This window comes from Lithobates pipiens, unplaced genomic scaffold, assembly GCF_037356315.1.
Source record: "Lithobates pipiens isolate NorthernLeopardFrog02 unplaced genomic scaffold, aLitPip1_a1.2 Scaffold_28, whole genome shotgun sequence".
In the NCBI taxonomy this organism is placed as follows: Eukaryota; Metazoa; Chordata; class Amphibia; order Anura; family Ranidae; genus Lithobates; species Lithobates pipiens.
In genome coordinates this window covers 211559667-211581380 of record NW_027507789.1, presented here as the reverse complement: position 1 = coordinate 211581380, position 21714 = coordinate 211559667, and the positions used below count along the sequence as shown (strand labels likewise).

Below are 21714 nucleotides of genomic sequence, written 5' to 3'. Positions count from 1 at the left end.
GCCAGTTGCCAGGGAAGAGAGCGGAGCGGAGTCAGTCGCGCATATCTGACGTCAGTTCCGGTATCTATTGGTAACGTGTCCTTACACCGGCGAACCGTGATCAACACATCTAGGACCCGGACATGGCGGAGCTGGAACCCTCCGCCCTAAACAATGACAGCGCCGAGGTGGCCGGGAACGGCACGGCCAAGCTGCTCAGCTCTCCGGAGGGCACAGCTCTGGCCTATGGCAGCCTGCTGGGGATGGCTCTGCTCCCCATCTTCTTCGGGGCCATGAGGAGTGTCACCTGTGCCCGGGGGAAGGTGAGAGAGAGGGGGGCTCCTATCTGTCCTCTCTCCATTCTCTATGATCTCCTCTCTGTCCATTCTCTATGATCTCCTCTCTGTCCATTCTCTATGATCTCCTCTCTGTCCATTCTCTATGATCTCCTCTCTGTCCATTCTCTATGATCTCCTCTCTGTCCATTCTCTATGATCTCCTCTCTGTCCATTCTCCTGCGATCTCCTCTCTGTCCATGTCCATTCTCCTGTGATCTCCTCCTCCTCTATCCCAATACCTCACACATACAGCAATATATTATCAGTTCTCCTCTACAACTCCATGTTGTTTGTCCCCAGAATGCCAATGACATGCCGGAGACGATTACCAGCCGGGATGCTGCCCGCTTTCCCATCATCGCCAGTTGTACCCTTTTTGGGCTTTACATCTTTTTTAAGGTGAGTGCTGGGGAGTTGTCCCCCCCCCCCCCAAGTATCTGGGGCATCATTGTTGTTGCCTCCCTCTTTTGGAGTATCTGAAGTGTTGTTGTTGCCCCCTGATTTTATTGCGGATTCGGAAGCAAAAGCAAACAGCAATGTTGGGACGTGCCTGTCCTTTTATCAGATCAGTAATATGTATATAGAGCCGCACACCACAAATGACACCATTGCTTATACAAGATACAAAGTAACAGAGGCTGTCGCCAGGTATAAATACTCACCACTAAGAGAGTCAGCCTATGATTGCTACTCCAAAGTTATAAAAAAAAAGAATATCAAAGGGTTATCTTAGAGCTACTGCTTTATTATTATTATTATTATTATTATTATTATTATTATTATTTATATATATTTTTTATTAACCACTTCCCGCCCGCGCTATAGCCGAAAGACAGCTACAGTGTGGACGCTAACTGCCGGGAGGGAGTCCTGGGAAGTCCTCCTATTTACTTCCGCGGGCAGGCATCGGGGAAGTTCTGTGCTGGCAGTGTCCCTCGGACACAGCCAGTCACAGATCGCTGTAAACGGCCAATCACAGCGGCCGTTTACAGCACGATCGGCGCGTCCAATGAGATATGATCTCATATGTAAACATATGAGATCATCTCTCAGCGCCGCTCTCCCTCCTCACACAGACAGCGTGTGAGAAGGGAGAGATGAAGGGCTGCAGCGGCCGTAAGTAAAAAAAAAAAAAAAAGTGCCATCTGTCCCCAGTGCCACCTGTTAGTGCCATTTGTCCCCAGTGCCATCTGTCATCAGTGGCACGTATCAGTGCCATTTGTCATCAGTGCCACCTGTCAGTGTCACGTGCCATCTGTTGTCAGTGTCACGTGTCATCAATGCCACTTATCAGTGCCATCTGTCATCAGTGTCACACATCGGTGCCACGTATTAGTGCCACGTGCCATCTCTCATCAGTGCCACGTATTAGTGCCATCTCTCATCAGTGTCACGTGTCATTGTCCTGGTGCTCCAGGGCCTTCAAAAGTGTAATAGGTAGTCAACAAGTTAGATGTGTAATTTATGCTCCTAGAACACGTGATGGTGCTCCCTGCATGTTGGGCCTCTCTATGTGGCCAGGCTGTGAAAAAGTCCCACACGTGGTATTGTAATACTCTGGAGGAGTAGCAGAATTTTTTTGGGGGTGTCCTTTGTGGTATACACATGCCATGTGAGAGAAATAACCTATTACAATGACAATTTTGTGGAAAAAAAATATTTTTTTTAAAATCTTCAATTTGCAAAGAATTGTGGGAAAAAATGACAACATCAAAAAGCTCACCATGCCTCTTACTAAATACCTTGGAATGTCTACTTTCCAAAAAGGGGTCATTTGGGGGGTATTTAAGATAGGCCACCAGTACATCAGATGTGATCAATTTTGTGCGATTCGCACCACAGCTTGTAGACTCTCTAACTTTCACAAAGACCAAATAATATCCACTAATTTGGGTTATTTTTACCAAAGATATGTAGCAGTATAAATTGTGGCCAAAATTTATGAAGAAAAATTAATAATTTGCATAATTTTGTCACAGAAACAAAGAAATATGCTTTTTTTTCATTTATAGCGCAAAAAATAAAAACTCCAGAGGTGATCAAATACCACCAAAAGAAAGCTCTATTTGTGGGGGAAAAAAAGGACAAAAAGACAAAAAATGTATTTGGGTACAGTGTTGCATGACTGAGTAATTGTAATTCAAAGTGTGAGAGCACCGAAAGCTGAAAATTGGTCTGGGCAGGAGGGGTGTTTAAGTGCCCAGTAAGCAAGTGGTTAATAATAAAAAAATGACTTTCCCTGCTGTAGACTCTGAGATGTGTTCAGTTAATTAGCATGTAGAGAGTTTTTATATACATCAGTAACCAATACAGAGGGCATTCCGCTACCACTACAGGATTGAGACTTGTGTAATGAACAAGGACTTGACGTTGGAGTTTTATTTTGTGTAACAATAATTTCTCCATTAAAGTAGAACTAAAAGCAATTTTGGGTAGAGTAAGGGAGGGTTGTAACCCCTGTCGGTTAACTCCACACACCACTTCATGCTTTATTTTGTTGAAAAATCACTTTTAACTCCCCCAGCACTTCTAGCCGTGGCCATTTTGAGTAAGGGCAGATGATTCATGTTGCATTTACTACATGGATTCCATCTACCTTTAGCTCAAGCATGCAGGCAAGAGAATGTGCTTATCTGAGAATACCCCTCCTTGCTTCCTGGAGGCTTCTGGGATGGATGATATTATTTACCTACACAAGCAACCAGGAAGTCACTGAAGAAATAAAAAAATAAAAATAAAAAATGTGGATTGGAAGAGTGAAGTTCCACTTTAAAGATCTTGTCACCACTAGGGTGACTTTAATCTTCATTTGTGTCTGTGGTATGTATTTTACTGTTTTATTCCTTTGTGTTGCAGAATCCCCTTGAATCTGAAGTAGACATTTTTCAAGCTGAGTACACGAATGTTGCAGTAGGTGGGACTTGCTATCTGAGAGGCTGAGCCGGGTGCCGGTCCAGGCATGTGAGCGGATCCTGACTTCATTGTCCTGATCTTGCCGGAGTCTGGACCGGCTCTGTGACATCAGCCAACAGCAGGCTTCAGCCCACTGTCTGCTGAAAACAGGTCACAGGAGTGCAGAAGGCACTGTACTGTTGTGATCCACAGGAGAAGTACAGCCAAACAAGCTTTTCCCTGTACGTCTCTTTTAAGACCTGAGTAATGTTGTGTATAGACGAGTAAAATTCTACATTTCTGTTGTAATATACTCGTTTATACTCATGCTTATATACAAGGAAACGCATGTATGCAAGTAAATGAATACACTTCAATGTATCATTTTCTATTTTTGTGTTTCTGCTCTTTATTCAATGCTGTAGTCTTGATCTGTACTCGGCTGTGTGCATGGTTCCATAGACCACAATGCATTTCATTTCAAATCGGTAAAAAAAAAAAAATGCAGCGTTTACTCCCGTATAAGAGAGTCCTTTTTATGTCATTTCTGGTCTTCAGCTCTATTACTAATCTGATTGCAATTGGTTTGCTAAAAGGCAGGGTTACTTTACCTAGAACTTAATAAAAAATATAGTTCTTTAGCAAGGAACATACATTCCACATTAATAATTATGATACCAAAATGAGTGTGTGCTATAAATTCCCTCCAGCATTTCTCCTGTTTTTTTCTTGCTGGAGGCTGCCATTTTGCTGAAGCCCAGAGCCCCTAAGCAGCAGTATATCTTTAGGCTGTCAGCAAATCGGCCTCTACAAATTAAACAGGGGCGAAAAAGGTAGAGCAACTGAGCATGTGCAGAGCAGGGTGGGACAGCGTATTACTGGATTTGAACCACTTCCCGGCCGTCATACTGCTATAGGCCAGGTGGGGGTTCAGTTATCCTGATTGGGCGTCATATGATGTCCAGCATGATAACTGCTGGGGTGTGCATCGCGGCGATCGGTGGTGTCGGTCCGACTCGCTGCTACACCAATCTCTGTAAAGATTCTCTGATGTAGGCTCTTTACCACATGATCAGCTGTGTCCAATCACAGCTGATCACGATGTAAACAGGAAGAGCCGTTTATCGGCTTTTCCTCACTCGTGTCTGACAGATGCGAGTAGACAAGAGCCAATCGGCGACTCTCTTGACAGGGGGTGTCTGCGCTGATTGTTTATCAGTGCAGCCCTCTGTGGATACCTTCACTGGACCACCAGGGATGCCCCCAACACGTTGATGGCCAGGTATGGCCACCAGGGATGCCACTGTGTGCCCAATATATGCCAATCAGCGCCCACAAATGGTGATAGTGCCCATTATGAATGCCTGCCAGATCAGTGATGCCCATCCATGCCAACCATAAGCACCTCATCAGTGCCCGTCATTGAAGGAGAAAACGTACTTATTTACAAAAAACATTTTTTTAAATTTTCGCTACTTTTTTTTTTTTTTTTTGCGCAAAAAATAAACCCCATCACTGATCAAATACCACCAAAAGAAAGCTCTATTTGGTAACAAAATGATAAAAAATGTGTTTGGCTGCAGTGTTGTATGACCGCGCAATTGTCATTCAAAATGTGACAGCGCTGAAAGCTGAAAATTGATCTGGGCAGGAAGGGGGTGTAAGTACCCGGTATTGAAGTGGTTAAACAGTGTAGGCACTTAATGTTTTACATAGTTATAGGGGGCCAGCCTGAAATCATCAAGCAGCAGTTTCTGAATAATATTCCAATTTAAAGAGCAATAAAATATTCTCTGGATGCCGCTACCCCCTCTCTGTTTGTCTAATTTTGGTGATTTGATGGAAACACACCAGGTTACCAACTGTCTGTATTGGCGCTGGCTCACAAATATATACTGAGATTTGATCTAATGTGTCTTCTAAAACGCTTTCCCTCCACAGATCTTCTCACAGGAGTATATAAATCTTCTTCTGTCAATGTATTTCTTCATCCTGGGAGTCTTGGCCCTGGCACACACAATCAGGTGAGGAAGCATGCCTGACCCTACATGGTAGATAAGACCTCAGCCTCATGGGCAGTGCATTGTTTTCAGTCAGTTTGCAATCTTAGAGCAGATAACCAGAGCATGAGTATGTAATGAGCACATACGTCTCTCCTTGTGGTACATACACTACTATATACCTATACAAATCACACACTGAGATGCGATTTTTGAAATCTATACAGCAAACAGATTTTCTTTTTCATATCTGTCTAAAACACACAGAAAAAAACTCAGCATTCTCTATAACAGGCAACTGATTGTGTCTCTCTTTCCTTCTGCAGCCCGTTCATGAACAGGATCTTCCCAGAAAACTTCCCCAGCAAACAGTATCAACTGCTCTTCACTCAGGGCATCGGGGAGAGCAAGGAAGGTGAGATGCCGACTGACTGGATAATCTTCGCTCTCGTTCTCTTGCACTCTCTCTCGCTTTTGCAAGCGCTCTCGCTTTTGCATGGCTTTTGCTCCTCTCTCCCCCCCCTTCTCCTCTCTTCCCCCCCTCCCCCTCCTCTCTTCCCCCCCTCCCCCTCCTCTCTTCCCCCCCTCCCCCTCCTCTCTTCCCCCCCTCCCCCTCCTCTCTTCTTTCCCCCCCCCCCCCCCCCTCCTCTCTTCTCTTCCCCCCCCCCCTCCTCTCTTCTCTTCCCCCCCCCCCTCCTCTCTTCTCTTCCCCTCCTCTCTTCTCTTCCCCCCCCCTCCTCTCTCCCCCCCCCCTCCTCTTCTTCCTTCTTCTCCTTTCTCCTTCTCATTGCTGCTGGGGAAGAAATGTGAATTTCGGTGGGATTCTCAAGATGCTTTGAGGGGGTTTCAAAGCCAGCAACGAGCCTCATGTTCCAGCATCCAGATCAGTTTTGATGGGCACTGAAATATACATCACCATTTACGTGGGCTGATGCTCTTTGTGCTGTCCTTTTAACAACACAAGCAAGTTGTCCCCTATTAATGTGCTGCATGTTATAGTGTCGTTTCTACAGTATCGGAAGCATTGGTAGGCTCTGTGCCTGTGTAACACTACCATTGCTATGATTATAACGTTTAATTGTTTGATTTTATGCAGCAGCTAATATAACCGCCAAGATCCGTTCACATGATCGCAGATAATGCTCTGAGGCTGGGTAGCCTACAGGTCTCCAGCACTTGAACACATAAAGTGAATCTGACTCCGCTTAAGAATGCTTAGTGCTGACGTGTTGTACCTTGTGAGGCCTGCTAGTACCTGGGACCAGAATCGCCATGTGCACAATGCCCAGGCTGTACCCGAAGCCTCCACCTCCTAACCAACATGGCCCCATCACTGCTCACTCTAATTCTGGCAATGTAGTAATCCAATCATTCAGTCTGTTTAATTAGAATTTTCCATTAAATCTAGTTTTGCTCTATTTTCCATTAACCACTCGCCATAAAAACAGATTGAAGGAGTTAAAGAATCCAATCACTTTCTATCAGATTGCCTAACCTGGTTCATGTATTTGGTTTGCTATTAAATCACAATTTATTTTTTCCGTATATTAATTTATAAAAGTGGTTTTCCAGTCAGTCATAGTCACTGATCATTTATCCATAGTTCCCTTTTTGTTGTTTTGTGTTTGCCCACTTAACCTTAGGTGGGCGTCATATGATGTCCTTAGGGTGAAGTGGAGATATCTGGATGATAGATGCACCTGCAGGCCTCATTCAGATAATATTTTGCTTCAGTCAGCGATCCCCTGCAATGTAGAAGTAATCAAAGCGGTTGTTCAGCCTCTTGATTGCTTTTACAGGTGGTGGGAGGGGACGCCAACCCACCAATAGGGATATGCAATTAGCGGATCTCCAGCTGTTGCAGAACTACAAGTCCCATGAGGCGTAGCAAGACTCTGACAGCCACAAACATGAGACCCAGAGGCATGATGGGACTTGTAGTTTTGCAACAGCTGGAGGTCCACTAATTGCATATCCATGATCAGACCATTCCATTGTAGCTCTGGCTGTATGTTTAGGGTCATTGTCCTGCTGGAAGGTTAAACCCCCCCCCCCCCCCCCCCCCGTCTCAAGTCTTTTTTGCAGACACTAACAGGTTTTTAACAGATTTTTTTCTAAGATTGTCCTGTATATGGCTCCATCCATCTTCTCATCAACTCTGACCAGCTTCCCGGTCCCTGATGAAGAATAGCATCCCCACAACATAATGCTGCCACCATTATGTTTCACAGTGGGGATGGTGTGTTCAGGGTGATGTGCAGTCAATTTTGTGAGCTTCTCTTTTAAAGGTATTTCACTATAATTGACTTTTTTATTTTTTTTTATTTTTTTTTCCTCCTGTGTTTTGCAGAGATATTGAATTATGAATTTGATACCCGTGATCTGGTGTGTCTCATCCTCAGTGGCGTGGTTGGTGTCTGGTATCTCCTGAAGAAGGTAAGACCTCTTTGAGAATAAGCAGTGGAAGGGGACCTTTAACTAGCCACCTTTTTCCAGAAAGACAGCAATATATTTATGACTTCCATGACTAATAATATATAACCTGATTTTTTTTGATTTTTTTTTTTTTTTTTTTTTTTTTGGTTTTGACCTGACTGTGTGTTGCCATGTCTTTCCAGCACTGGATTGCCAATAACCTTTTTGGTTTGGCGTTCGCCCTCAATGGAGTGGAGCTGCTTCACCTAAACAATGTCAGCACTGGCTGCATTCTGCTGGGGGGGCTCTTTATCTACGATGTCTTCTGGGTGAGTGCAGCGAGGGGCCAGTTTATACAATATGGAGGATGGTAATGGTCTGAATTAAAATCTAACTTTGCTGTTTTAATTTTAGGTATTTGGGACCAATGTCATGGTAACTGTGGCTAAATCCTTCGAAGCACCAATAAAGTGTAAGCATCTGATGGCAATTATCCATGTTTCTTAGAATTCGAAAATGGTATACTTTCACTTTCCTCCTTGTTCCTCTCCCTCCACCGTAATGCAATCCTTTGTTTTCTTAGACGAGTCCGTTGGCTTTCATCTTCCTCCTTCACACATCTCTTTAAACGACTCTACCATTTTTCTTTGGACGATTTACATGACCATTCCAAAACTGACTGCTAAGTGGCAGGATCTGCCCTTCCTGTAATTCTCTCAGTATTTAAAGTGGTTGTAAAGTCAGAAGTGTTTTTTTTTTTTTTTTTTTTTTTTAATCTTAATGCATTAAAGGGGTTGTAAAGGTTTGTTTTTTATTTTCTAAATAGGTTCCTATAAGCTAGTGCATTGTTGGTTCACTTACCTTTACCTTCGATTTCCCTTAAATGTTTTTTTTCTTTGTTTTCTTTGTCTGAATTTCTCACTTCCTGTTCCTCCTCAGTAAGCTGTTCTGGCTGACTAACCACCAGTTCGGATGATGGTGAGAAGTTTACTGAGGAGAAACAGGAAGTGAGATATTCAGACAAAGAAAAAAAACATTTAGAAGGGAAATCGAAGGAAAAGGTAAGTGAACCAACAATGCACTAGATTAGAGGAACCTATGTAGAAAATAAAAAACGAACCTTTACAACCCCTTTAAGATAAATCCTTCTGTGTGCAGCAGCCTCCCTAATGCTTACCGGAGCCCCATCTCTATCCAGCGATGTCCTCGAGTGCCCCCTGGGACTCTCCCTCCTGATTGGCTGAGACACAGCAGCAACAACATTGGCTCCCGCTGCAGTCATTCAAAGTCAGTCAGTCCATGAGGAAAGAAAGAGGGAGGGTCCAGGTCGTGGCTCAGTGTCTGAATGGACAGAGGGAGCTCGACTTGGGTGCCCCCATAGCATGCTGCTTTCTGTGTGGGTACTCGCCTGGAGGGAGAGGGGCCAGGAGAGCAGAAGAGGGACCCGAGAAGAGGAGGATCGGGACCGCTCTGTGCAAAACCAACTGCACAGAGCAGGTAAGTATAACGTGTTTGTTGTTTTAATGTTAAAAAAAAAAAAGGGGGACTTTACAATCACTTTAAATACAAACCTAGCTTCACTGGGTTAACGCTGTGACCTTCTGGTAAGGCTTGGGGTTAATAGAACTAAAGGAACTGTCACAGGCACTCCTTAAGAGTGCCCAGCTTTGCTCAACCTTTCCACCCAGCTCCTCTATTCATAGAATCCTGTACTACAGCTTTTATGAATGGAGGACAGGTGGATGATTAGAAGGTCTTCCTTCATTATTAGATTCATTGAATCTGTACTATGGATGGAGGGGGCAAAAAAAAAGTATAGCCATGCACTCCTGACAAGTGCCTGTGACCGCTTCCTTAGTTCTATTAACCCCCCAACACACCAAAAGATTGGGGGTTTGGGGGGAGCATCAGAGGAGGAAGCTTTCCACAAGATGACAACACAGCAGCACAAGGGACACGTCTCACTGAAGTTAAGTAATGTCCCTTGTGATGTGATATATATTTACACACACACACACACACACACACACACACACACACACACACACACACACACACACACACACACACTCTGGGGCAAAAAAGTATTTAGTCAGCCACCAATTGTGCAAGTTCTCCCACTTAAAAAGATGAGAGGCCTGTAATTGTCATCATAGGTATATCTCAACTATGAGAGACAAAATGTGAAAACAAATCCAGACAATCACATTGTCTGTCTGATCTTTGAAAGAATCTATTTGCAAATTATGGTGGAAAATAAGTATTTGGTCACCTACAAACAAGCAAGATTTCTGGCTCTCACAGACCTGTATCCTCTTCTTTCAGAGGCTCCTCTCTCCTCCACTCATTACCTGTATTAATGGCACCTGTTTGAATTTGTTATCAGTATAAAAGACACCTGTCCACAACCTCAAACAGTCACACTCCAAACTCCAGTATGGTGAAGACCAAAGAGCTGTCGAAGGACACCAGAAACAAAATTGTAGACCTGCACCAGGCTGGGAAGACTGAATCTGCAACAGGCAAGCAGCTTGGTGTGAAGAAATCAACTGTGGGAGCAATAATTAGAAAATGGAAGACATACAAGACCACTGATAATCTCTCTCGATCTGGGGCTCCACGTAAGATCTCACTCCGTGGGGTCAAAATGATCACAAGAACGGTGAGTAAAAATCTCAGAACCACATGGGGGGACCTAGTGAATGACCTGCAGAGAGCTGGGACCAACGTAACAAAGGCTACCATCAGTAACGCACTACGCCGCCAGGGACTCAGATCCTGCAGTGCCAGACGTGTCCCCCTGCTTAAGCCAGTACATGTCCGGGCCCATCTGAGGTTTGCTAGAGAGCATCTGGATGATCCAGAAGAGGATTGGGAGAATGTCATATGGTCAGATGAAACCAAAGTAGAACTGTTTGGTAGAAACACAACTCGTCCTGTTTGGAGGAGAGAGAATGCTGAGTTGCAACCAAAGAACACCATACCTACTGTGAAGCATGGGGGTGGCAACATCATGCTTTGGGGCCGTTTCTCTGCAAAGGGAACAGGATGACTGATCCGTGTACATGAAAGAATGAATGGGGCCCATGTTTCATGAGATTTTGACCACAAACCTCCTTCCATCAGCAAGGGCATTGAAGACAAAAATGTGTCTGGGTCTTTCAGCATGACAATGATCCCAAACACACCGCCCGGGCAACTAAGGAGTGGCTTCATAAGAAGCATTTCAAGGTCCTGGAGTGGCCTAGCCAGTCTCCAGATCTCAACCCCATAGAAAACCTTTGGAGGGAGTTGAAAGTCCGTGTTGTCCAGCGACAGTCCCAAAAACATCACTGCTCTAGAGGAGATCTGCATGGAGGACATGGAGGCCAACATACCAGCAGCAGTGTGTGACAACCTTGTGAAGACTTACAGAAAACATTTGACCTCTGTCGTTGCCAACACAGGATATATAACAAAGTATTGAGATTAACTTTTGATATTGACCAAATACTTATTTTCCACCATAATTTGCAAATAAATTCTTTCAAAAATCAGACAATGTGATCCTCTGGATTTGTTTCCACATTTTGTCTCTCATAGTTGAGATATACCTATCATGACAATTACAGGCCTCTCTCATCTTTTTAAGTGGGAGAACTTGCACAATTGGTCGCTGACTAAATACTTTTTTGCCTGTGTGTGTGTCTATCGAGAAAGATAGATATATCTAATATGTGTGTGTAAACAATACTTAAACCTCTAAAATTGTGGAATAATGCCGCTAAAATGGAACAACTAATAAACCAGCAAAATTGTGAAAAATAATGCACAATAATTAAAATGTAAATATACTAGTGATATCAACAAATATTGGTGACATATTTCATAACACATTGCAAAAAGACCACCCTGTGACAAGTGTGAAATATTTCAGTCTCTATTGCTGGAGTGCTGATAAATAGTCCATAAAACTGTATGAATACTCCGATGAATGATGTAAAATCAAATAATCTCTTGTGATCATCCACCACACCTCTGGCTTGTGCTTCCACTCCCCTCAGAGACCTGCACTCACCAGCTGCAATTGCCTCCCACTCTCGTGTTTGGCACAACTCGCCTCAACCCACACATATATAAGGGTTAAAATTGATCTCCATCTCCAAGCGTGTATGGCAGTTACCTTTTCCTCAAGAAATAATTGCTCCACATGCAAATGAAAAAACACTCCAATAGTGTGATTATAGTACAAAGCAATTTCTTAAAAATTGAAACAATCCCACACCATTGCACTCACATGTGTCAAATTCAAAACTAGCCAAAGGTTCTCGCAACAAGGAAATCCATGCACTGGTGGAGCGATCTACAGCGGTCGCGGCGGACCCAGGGTAGTGTGGTAGCTATTACTAGTCTCACCCACTCCTCGTCCCAAGCCTCCACTGTTCGATGCAGCGTGTCACGTCAGAACGTCCTCCGTCACGCTTCAGATGCTTGCCGTATAGCCACGCCCCGACATGTTTCGTCACAAACGATGTATTCATCGGACAATCGGAGTATTCACAGTTTTATGGACTTTTAGCACTCTAGCAATAGAGACCTAAATATTTCACACTTGTCACAGGGTGTTTATATATATATATATATATATATATATATATATATATATTTTTTTTTTTTTTTACAATGTGTTATGAAATATATGTGTATATTCTTTCACTGATCATTTAGGTGTCACCAATATTTGTTGATATCACTAGTATATTTACATTTTAATTATTCTCTATTATTTTTCACTTATCCAGGAGCGCAGTGGTGGTAACACAGGTGTGAGGGCAGTGTATTTGTGGACCATCAGTTTTGTGTGTGTGTATGTGTATGTGTATATGTATATATATATATATATATATATATATAATATATTATAAAAAAAATCTCGCTATCTTCAGGCTTTCCATAAATAAACTTTCATTAACTCAATTTCCTGTTTAGGAAATGGTTGCCTTTCTTCTTCTTTTCTTCTTCTTCTTTTCTTCTTCTTTTCTTCTTCTTTTCTTCTTCTTTTCTTCTTCTTCTTTTCTTCTTCTTTTCTTCTTCTTTTCTTCTTCTTTTCTTCTTCTTTTCTTCTTCTTCTTTTCTTCTTCTTCTTTTCTTCTTCTTCTTTTCTTCTTCTTTTCTTCTTCTTCTTTTCTTCTTCTTTTCTTCTTCTTCTTTTCTTCTTCTTTTCTTCTTTTTTTTTTTCCCCCTTTATTTTATTTAAGTTCAGGTCAGCTTTACCATTCTAGCTTTGCCTTATCTGCCCCCTATTTTTCCCTCCTTGTGTTCCCCTCAGTGGTCTTTCCTCAGGACTTGTTGGAAAAGGGACTTGCAGCCAATAATTTTGCCATGTTGGGACTTGGTGACATCGTCATTCCAGGTAAGGCTCTTGTATGGCTTTAACCACGTCAGCCCCAGAAGGTTTCATACCCCTTCCTGACCAGAGCATTTTTTGAAATTTCGCACTGGTAATTGCGCGGTCATGCGATGCTGTACCCAAACAAAATGAATGTCCTTTTTTTTTTTTTTTTTCCCCACAAATTGAGCTTTTTTTTTTGCGTTATAAACCAAAAAAAGAGCGACAATTTTGCAATATTTTTTACTCTCTGCTATAAAACATCCAAAAATAAAAAACAAAAATCTAATTTCTTCATCAATTTAGGCCAATATGTATTCTGCTACATATTTTTTGGTTAAAAAAAATCCCAATAAGCGTAAATTGATTGGTTTGCGCAAAAGTTTTTTTTTTTTATAGCGTCTACAAACTATAGGATATATTTATGGAATTTTTATTTATTTTTTTACTAGTAATGGCGGCGATCAGCAATTTTTAGCGGGGCTATGACATTGCGGTGGAAAAATCTGACACTAAGTGACACTTTTTGGGGACCAGTGCTAAAAAAAAAAAAAAAAATAGGAAAAATTTTTTACTGTATGGCACTGATAGGGAAGGGGTTAAATTTGGGCAATAAAAGGGTTAAATGTGCTAGGGATTGCTTGCTAATTGGGAGGGGGGGTGCTTTTGACTGGGGGAAGAGAGAGATCTGTGTTCCTGCTTAGTAGAAACACAAGATCACAATTTCCCCTCTGCCTTGTTTACATAGGCAGACTGCCGTTCTGCCTCTCTCGGTTGAGATCACTGAGTGCCGACGAACATCGAGTCCACCGGACCCGCTGATTGACTCCCACTGTGTCCAATCACAGCAGGTCGCTGGAGGCACACACGCCTCTGACCCGGAAGAAACTGCGACGTACCTGTCTGTTGCTTCGCGCTAACAGGCTGCCCTGCCGCAATTAAAGTTTGTGGGGCAGTTAATCTCCGAAATCCAAAATGTTTGTTTCTAACTATTTGGACACTATCCACCCTGTTCAATAAGTATTTTCAGCATTTTATTTTACTATGTATTCTGTTTCATCCTTACAGGAATCTTCATTGCTTTGCTGCTCCGTTTTGACATCAGGTGAATATAAAACCTGTTGAATGCACTGTTGTATCGTCACTAACCACAGGGGGGCACCAAAATGTCCTTGCTGTTAATAATGCATTGTTTTTTTGGCCATATATTAAAGTGATTGTAAATGATCACCTTGTAAAACAACCCATTCAGATTTAAATAGAAATGAAAGGTAAAACATATTTGTATAAAAATACGTTATTAATGCCTATTTTCTCCTTTTTATATATATATATATATATATATATATATATATATCACATTCCTTCTGTTCTCAGCTGCATAAGAGCTGGGGGAGGAGGAGAAGCAGCAGCACACTGAGCTTCCCAGTGAATGGCTGTGCAGCTACAGGCGTGTCAGGATAAGTCTTATCATTGGAGGAGAGCAGGCGGAGTTCCCAGCATAGCTAGAGAAATGACCATGGTGTGCTCTCCTGCTTAGTGTGGTCTGTTTTTAATAGGAAAGCAGAGGGACTGGCCTGGAACACCAAGGATTTCACATAAAGGAAGCAATACAGAGAGAACAGGAGACTTTCTCATACAAGTACATGGGACAGCAGGCACATATCAGGAATATGAAGTGTTGGGGTAACAAACTATTTAAAGCCAAATGATAGTTGTTTATATTGTGCGACCGTGTGGCTCTTAATAAAGATTTTTTTTTTTTTTTTCCTTTCACTGTGCAAAATATATATTTTTTTTTTTCTAAGGAAGAGGTCTACAGATAACCTCTGTACCTTCCTAAGCAATTGCAGAACCATATGAAATGCCCCAGTACACTAAACCTTTTAGGCAGTGCCAGCAGCCATCTTCATTTTTGTTTTTTGGTTAGTCAGTGCTAAGATGGTATGGAGGGTTGTTAGTATGTGTTGTAGATCAGGGGTAGGCAACCTGGGACCCTCCAGCTGTTGTGGAACTACATTTCCCATGACTCATTGCTAGGCTGGCAGTTACAATTGCTCCCAGAGGCATGATGGGACTTGTAGTTCTGCAACAGCTGGAGGGCCCCAGGTTGTCTACCCTTGTTGTAGAGGGTTATATAGGTGCAGAGGAACCATGATATAATGGCTGATGTGTTTATCATTTAGGTAAAGCCTTTTTTTTTTTTTTTTTTTTTAACAGCTTAAAGAAGAACTCCCACACGTACTTCTATACCAGCTTCCTGGCATACATCTTTGGTCTGGCCCTCACCATCTTTGTGATGCACACCTTCAAACATGCTCAGGTGAGGCAGGAATTCTATAGAGCTGCGCCTCAGACAAACCGATAAATACACATTAAAATATAGTCAGGTTGAAAAAAAGTCCAATAAAAGGAGGGGAGGGGGGGAATCATACAATCCCATACACGTAATCCAGAGGAAGGCGAAAAACCCAGCAAAGCATGATCCGATTTGCTGCAGCAGAAAAATTCCTTCCTCATCCTCCGAGAGGCAATCTCATTATTCCCTGGATCAACTTTACCTATAAATGTCAGGACCCAGTTATATTATGTACATAATATAGTGTATACAGCGCTCCCAAACCGCCCCAAAGATGCGTCCCGCAGGCACGATTTACATTCACTATTTCTAGAATTAAACGCCTGAAAACCTCCTCAGGGTGAAAGGGCTCTTCCACATAGCAGGTAAGTGTAGGCATGTTTGTGTTTTTTGTATATAAAAAAAATAACCACTTTAAGATCATGATCCTGACAGATGTATTAATGATAGAGCTGATTACATTTTAGTATTTTTTTTTTCATATCTGGCTGGAGTTCAGTCCTAAAATGTACCTGCAATTCTACAATGACGTCTGTGCTATTTGTTGCCTTCATACTTTTTCCTCCCTGCAGAGTGTTATGTTATTGAGAAATCTGTCCTGTGGCTCATTGCTGCCTGTATGTGTCCTATACTCATATGGCTGTTCTCTGCTCCTCCGCAGCCTGCCTTGCTGTATCTGGTCCCGGCCTGCATCGGCTTCCCTCTGCTGGTAGCGCTGGTCAAAGGAGAGCTGACGGAGATGTTCAGGTGAGGATGGGGATTTGTCCTGGAGGGGGGATGGGGGGGTAGAGTAGAGATTTGGGGTTGGGAGACATATAGAAAATTTCTTCACACGATTCTGCCTCCTTTTTTCTCTTCTTCCTTCTCCCCCCTCCATTCTCTGCATTCTGACGCTTTTATTTATTTATTTTTTTCTTCCATTGTCCTTTTTGTCACCTCCATTCATTTGTTCTACAATCCCGATCATCCGGTGTGCCGTTCTGCCTGTCATGTGTGCCGTTTCATGGCTTCTGTTCTACTGACCACATTTTATTTTCTTTGCCGTCCTTTCATCTGTGCCCCCTCCGCTCCTCCTCCTGTGTGCCTGTGCCCCCTCCGCTCCTCCTCCTGTGTGCCTGTGCCCCCTCCGCTCCTCCTCCTGTGTGCCTGTGCCCCCTCCGCTCCTCCTCCTGTGTGCCTGTGCCCCCTCCGCTCCTCCTCCTGTGTGCCTGTGCCCCCTCCGCTCCTCCTCCTGTGTGCCTGTGCCCCCTCCGCTCCTCCTCCTGTGTGCCTGTGCCCCCTCGGCCCCTCCTCCTGTGTGCCTGTGCCCCCGGCCCCTCCTCCTGTGTGCCTGTGCCCCGGACCCCGCCACTCCTCTGCATGCATGCACCTTGGCCTCCTCGTCTTTTGTCCTTCGTTTCTTTTTCTCCTCTCCCCCATTATTATTTTTATTTTTTTTATTCTATTTTTTTTTTTTAAAACCTTCCCATTCTGTTCTTGCTGCCCCTCCTGTCCTCTCCTCCTCCTCCACAGCTATGAGTCCTCTGCGGAACTTCTACCTCACACTCCTCGCCTCTCTCACTTTCCGGTGGTCTCTGGATCTCCCGCCAGCCTGGCCGAATCCATGCAACCAAAATCTTTTTCCCCCCGCCGCAGGCGGCAGTTGAACCCCAGCTCTATGTGAAGGGCCTCTATTCATACCTGCATTTCGGACAGGCGCAGCCCTGCCCTCCCACTTCAGCCATAACCCCTTACGCAGCCTCACCCGCCATCCAAAAGACTACATGACTAGACTCCCATCACCTGCATTACTTCTGTTACCCAGCGGACATTTAACTCCATGTGCCGGAGTCCATAACTGTAAATATGTAAGGGGGCACCATTGCACACAGATTACCCCGCTCCCTTTTTACTATTCATGGGATGGGCATCCAGCTACACCGTGCCTGTTGGATCAAAAGACTGTGGCCTGGGGTCTCGCTATTGAAGTAAAAGTGTTGCAACATGTACATTACTGTGTTTTACATTTTGTTGTTTTTTATGTGGAAAGGGGAAGGTTTAATATACCAGCTTGGACACCAGATTGCCTGTTGACTTAAAGCAAGTCTTGTAGTAAAATGCAAGGTCCACCTATTGGGTTTGAGTCTCCTCCCGCTGTAGAAATTGATGTCTAATAGTACTTGGGAAAAGAAACAAAAAGTTAATTATATACTTACTTCCATCTTCAGCATTGCTGGGCATGACACCACAGTTCTTCTGGGATTATTCCTGGAAACCTGTCCTGAGTCTAAAACAATCTGGCAGAGCCAGTAGCATGACACCAATGATCCTTTCAGTTGTCCATATAGGTGATGTTCTGACCACCACTCTAAGACGGGCATTCTTCACAAAGACCACCCATGAATTCATTTTAGCATGGGTTCCCCGAGACCTAAAAATAGTTTCAAGGGTTCCTTTTCCCAGAAGTCTACCCTAAGATACAAGTCAGATATTGGGCATCCCCTTGACATAAAATTCATTTTTGGTGAGATACACCCAATAGGAAATAACATCTAAAGGGATACAGACCCTGCAATTTACCTCATTAGAGCCCTGCAAGTGCAGCAGCTGGTTAATAATTAAGAAACCAGTCCCATTAGACTCACTTGTACACATGAGTACTACTGACAAACGCACAGTTTGTTACAATCCCTGCAATGTACATAGATCACCCAGAGGAGAATGTGTTTGTTTTGTTTTTTTGTGTTTTGTTTTTCCTCTCTCAACAAGAGTGGAGTTACTTTAAACTGCCAACTACATTTAAATTGCAACTGTTTTTTGTGCCTGTTTTTATTTTTTATTTATTTTTTACAAAATGTTTGTAGTCGTCCTAGTACATCGTTCTACGATTTAATACAGAAGTGGAGCTGGAGAAGACCATTGCTTTATGGGAGCTGTGGGGTTTTTTTTTTTTTTTTTTTTTCTTATCCCTGGTTCAGACCCTTGCAGAGGAAACTGCAGTGAAAAAGTGAACCTGCACACATGACCTCCAATTCAGATCAATGCACATTTACAGGGCTGATATTGCTGGACATAAGTATTGCATATTGGAGTCCTTCCTTATAACAACCACAAATTCAAAGTGCCTCTTGTAAGAGCACCAATGACATTACACTAATTAGTCAGCATTGTAGTAAATGGGAGTGATTACAGCTAGTTCAGTGCAGGGGAAGGAATAGGTGTTTGCTGTGTGCGTGCCAGGTTCCCGTATTCTGTGCCACTCTGAGCCTAAAGTGTTAGAAGAATTAATTGACAAAGCTTTTACACAAGGGTAAGGCTCTCTAATTCAACCATGTGCCTGTAATCTTCAAATCTCTTTGGACTCTGCTGAAAATAACTGTCATTTAAAAAAAATGTATTCTTATCCTTGGCTATTAGCTTTGTGTCTTTGGTGTGTATTTATAATATTTTATGGCTGAAATACAGCACTTTAAAGGCTGCTAGAATTTTCTTATGCCTCCTAATCCAAAAGGTTATACTTTTTACAGTGAGCAATATTTAGATACATTCAACTCCAGAGAAATCACAGCTCACACATAAGATTTATTTTACCTGCTTAAATATTTTTATTCATCACCTGTATATCCGAATGGACCTGAGGAAGTCTTACATTTGCACTATAGGTCTATTCAATCCGCAAACAATTGGGCATTTCATTTGGAATATTTATTTATTTTAAGATGACCTGGTCAATGGGCTAACAGCTTCAGTTATTGTACCCACATATCCATTATGACCTGCTATAGACGGTTCAAATCTTGGCCGGTTCAGCAGGACCCTCCCTCCTCTTGCTCTTTCGACTTCCATGCCTCCTCTCCCTCTTTCCCTTCCTTCCTTCCTCTCCCTCTTTCCCTTCCTTCCTCTCCCTCTTTCTTTCAAATCTTGGCCGGTTCAGCAGGACCCTCCCTCCTCTTCCTCTTTCGAATTCCTTCCCTTCCTCCCCCTCCTTCCATGCCTCCTCTCCCTCTTTCTTTGCTTCCTTCCTCTCCCTCTTTCTTTGCTTCCTTCCTCTCCCTCTTTCTTTGCTTCACTCCTTTCCTTCCCACCCTGCCCTCTTTCCTTCCCTCCCCCCTTCCTGCCATCTTTTCCGCCCTCTCTCCCCCCTCCTCTGCCTGCCCTCCCTTCCCCTCCTCCCTTCCTTTGCTGCCCTCTCTCTCTCCCCCCCCCCTCTCTCCTTCTCTCTCTCGTTTAATTCATTTTACCTTCATTTTTCTGTTCCGTATTTCAGTTATAAGAAGAACAAAAACTGCTGTCAAACTGGTACTGACTGTAAATAAATGTTGACTGTTTGTAAATGCTTTATGATGCCTTTTCACATGGATTCCCAAGTTGAGTCCTGAGGCTTTGAATAACCAAAGGTCTCAGCGATGGGTGTTGTCTGGGGCATCTAGGGGCAGAATGATCATTGCCACCCTCCTTCTTCCAGATACGAGGAGCAGCCAAAGGAAACGTCAACAGATCAAACGAATGAGAATGAAAAAAAAGAGAACTGATTTGCCATGCCTTGACAGTTCCCTGGAAAGGGGGAGGGCCAAAAGTCTGTGGGAGTCGAGCGCTGCCCCTTGTGTTACACCCCCCTCCCCATTACCGCTTCCCCTCCAATCCCTTCCCCCTCCTTTGCGCTCTCTGTGTATATGTGCGCATAAACAGCTTTTGTCCCTCTCCATCACCCGTAGTGGGTGTGCGTTTGTGCCTGTCATGTGTTGCTGGGCCGATATTTTTATATTTTGTATGGTGGATTTGCTTTCTATGGTATTAAATCATCCGTGAAGATGTCTCTCTGTCCTGCAATTCTTCCACAGAAAAAAGGTTATGTATTTAGGAATATTATCAGTCCCGGATTGCGTCTACCGAGATGGAAACTGTGACGTCAATCCACTACCATGTGACAAGATCCAAGGACATGCTTGTATTTCCTGACAGTCGGGTCCTTGCAACCCTTCAAGTTATTGAGCACTAGAAATGAAAGGTGCTTGCTTTTGCACATGTGGAATAATCTTCTACTTCCTACATCTCTTGGAGGCCCTAGCAGTGAGATTTTTGTTATGCCTCCTGATCATTGCCTATATGATGGGGACTTGGATGCCGCTAAATTCCTAGATTTTCTATAATAATAATTTAGAGGATGCACCAAGATGGGCTAGACTCCATTCCTAATGGCTCGTCATCTTGTGGTCTTTAAAAATGATTCATGTTGGTAGAAGGGAGGACAAATGGCACTGTTGTATGATAGAAGGTATTTCTACCACCTCTTAAGACAGCCATTCTCAATCGGGGTCTTGGAACCCTAGGGTTGGATTCCTTCAGAGGTTGTTTGGGGTTCCTTGAGCTGTCGTTGATTGACCTCTCATCTGATGGTGCTTTTGGTTTGTCCTGATTCTAAAGCCATTTGGCAGAGCCAGTAGCATGACACCAATGATCCTTTCAGTTGTCCATAAAGGTGGGGATCTGACCACCACTCTAAGACAGGCATTCTTCACAAAGACCACCCATGAATTCATTTTAGCATGGGTTCCCTGAGACCTAAAAATAGTTTCAAGGGTTCCTTTTGGGTTAAAAGCTTGAGAAAGGCTGTCTTTAAAAAGGTGCATGTTCCTTCATTATCCCTTCAAAGTGTTAGATAATTGAGTGTCGGTGTCCTATCATATAGAGTCCCCCATCGGATAGTGTCCGCTGTGTACTGTGCATGCGCAGTTCACAGCACACACAGATTCCGAAAATACCCGAAGATGAACGGCGCCTGCGCCGTGAGTCCAGGTTCTATCCCCACCATCCAAGTGGACATAGAGTTGGAATAAAAAGAGCCGAGCCCGAAGCGTGGCGAGCCCGTGAGGGGCCCTCTAATTTTGCCTGCCCTATGTCCGCTTGGATGGTGGGGCTACCACCTCGACTCATGGTGCAGGCGCCGTTTATCTTCGGAGATTTTCCGAAGCTTCTGCGCTGTACTGCGCAAGCGCAGTACGGGGCGGACAGTATCTGATGCCAGGACACTATCTGCTAGAACACCGGTACTGATTTAGGACAACTCCAGGCTTTGTAATGCCCCTGGTTTTAACACAAGAGATTGTAATAACCCCACTTTGCACATGTGTACTATTTTATGTCTAGGTTTTTGTATAAGGTAAACCTGTGCTCTACATACGGGGCAAGCAAAAGATTCAGAAAAAGACCTGCCACCCAAACCTTAAGAAGGGATAACACTAGATTTGCATCTTTGTTTAATTCGCAAGTTTATAATATAAAGTGCACTTAGCTTACAGAAGCTTTCTTTTCCACATTGACCTGACTTCCATTATAGTGCACCACACAATGCCTCCCTATGCTAAGTTACAAATGGTTGATTCT

The 21714-nt window shown here is 43.4% G+C and overlaps 1 protein-coding gene across 2 annotated transcripts; it reads left to right on the top strand.

The window, feature by feature from the left end:
• The first annotated feature begins 28 nt into the window (after positions 1-28).
• On the top strand, positions 29-20144 carry HM13 (histocompatibility minor 13). Of its 2 annotated transcripts, none has more exons than XM_077460478.1 (12): positions 29-302; positions 618-716; positions 5151-5233; positions 5536-5624; positions 7560-7645; positions 7828-7953; positions 8039-8096; positions 12933-13016; positions 14061-14097; positions 15213-15315; positions 16013-16098; positions 16864-17339. In XM_077460478.1, exons 1-12 carry the CDS (start codon positions 123-125, stop codon positions 17012-17014), a joined length of 1182 nt encoding a protein of 393 aa, XP_077316604.1. In that variant the 5' UTR covers positions 29-122; the 3' UTR covers positions 17015-17339. The 2 variants fall into 2 exon arrangements, with proteins under 2 accessions (XP_077316604.1, XP_077316605.1); XM_077460479.1 differs by lacking the exon at positions 16864-17339 and adding an exon at positions 19796-20144 and having other exon boundaries at positions 32-302.
• The last annotated feature ends 1570 nt before the right edge of the window (positions 20145-21714 follow it).

Coding starts and splice junctions, on each gene's coding strand:
- HM13 (XM_077460478.1), top strand. CDS start 123: ATGGCGGAGCTGGAACCCTCCGCCCTAAACAATGACAGCGCCGAGGTG. Junction 5,625..7,559: donor CATCGGGGAGAGCAAGGAAG/GTGAGATGCCGA, acceptor TGTGTTTTGCAG/AGATATTGAATTATGAATTT. Junction 15,316..16,012: donor ACACCTTCAAACATGCTCAG/GTGAGGCAGGAA, acceptor GCTCCTCCGCAG/CCTGCCTTGCTGTATCTGGT.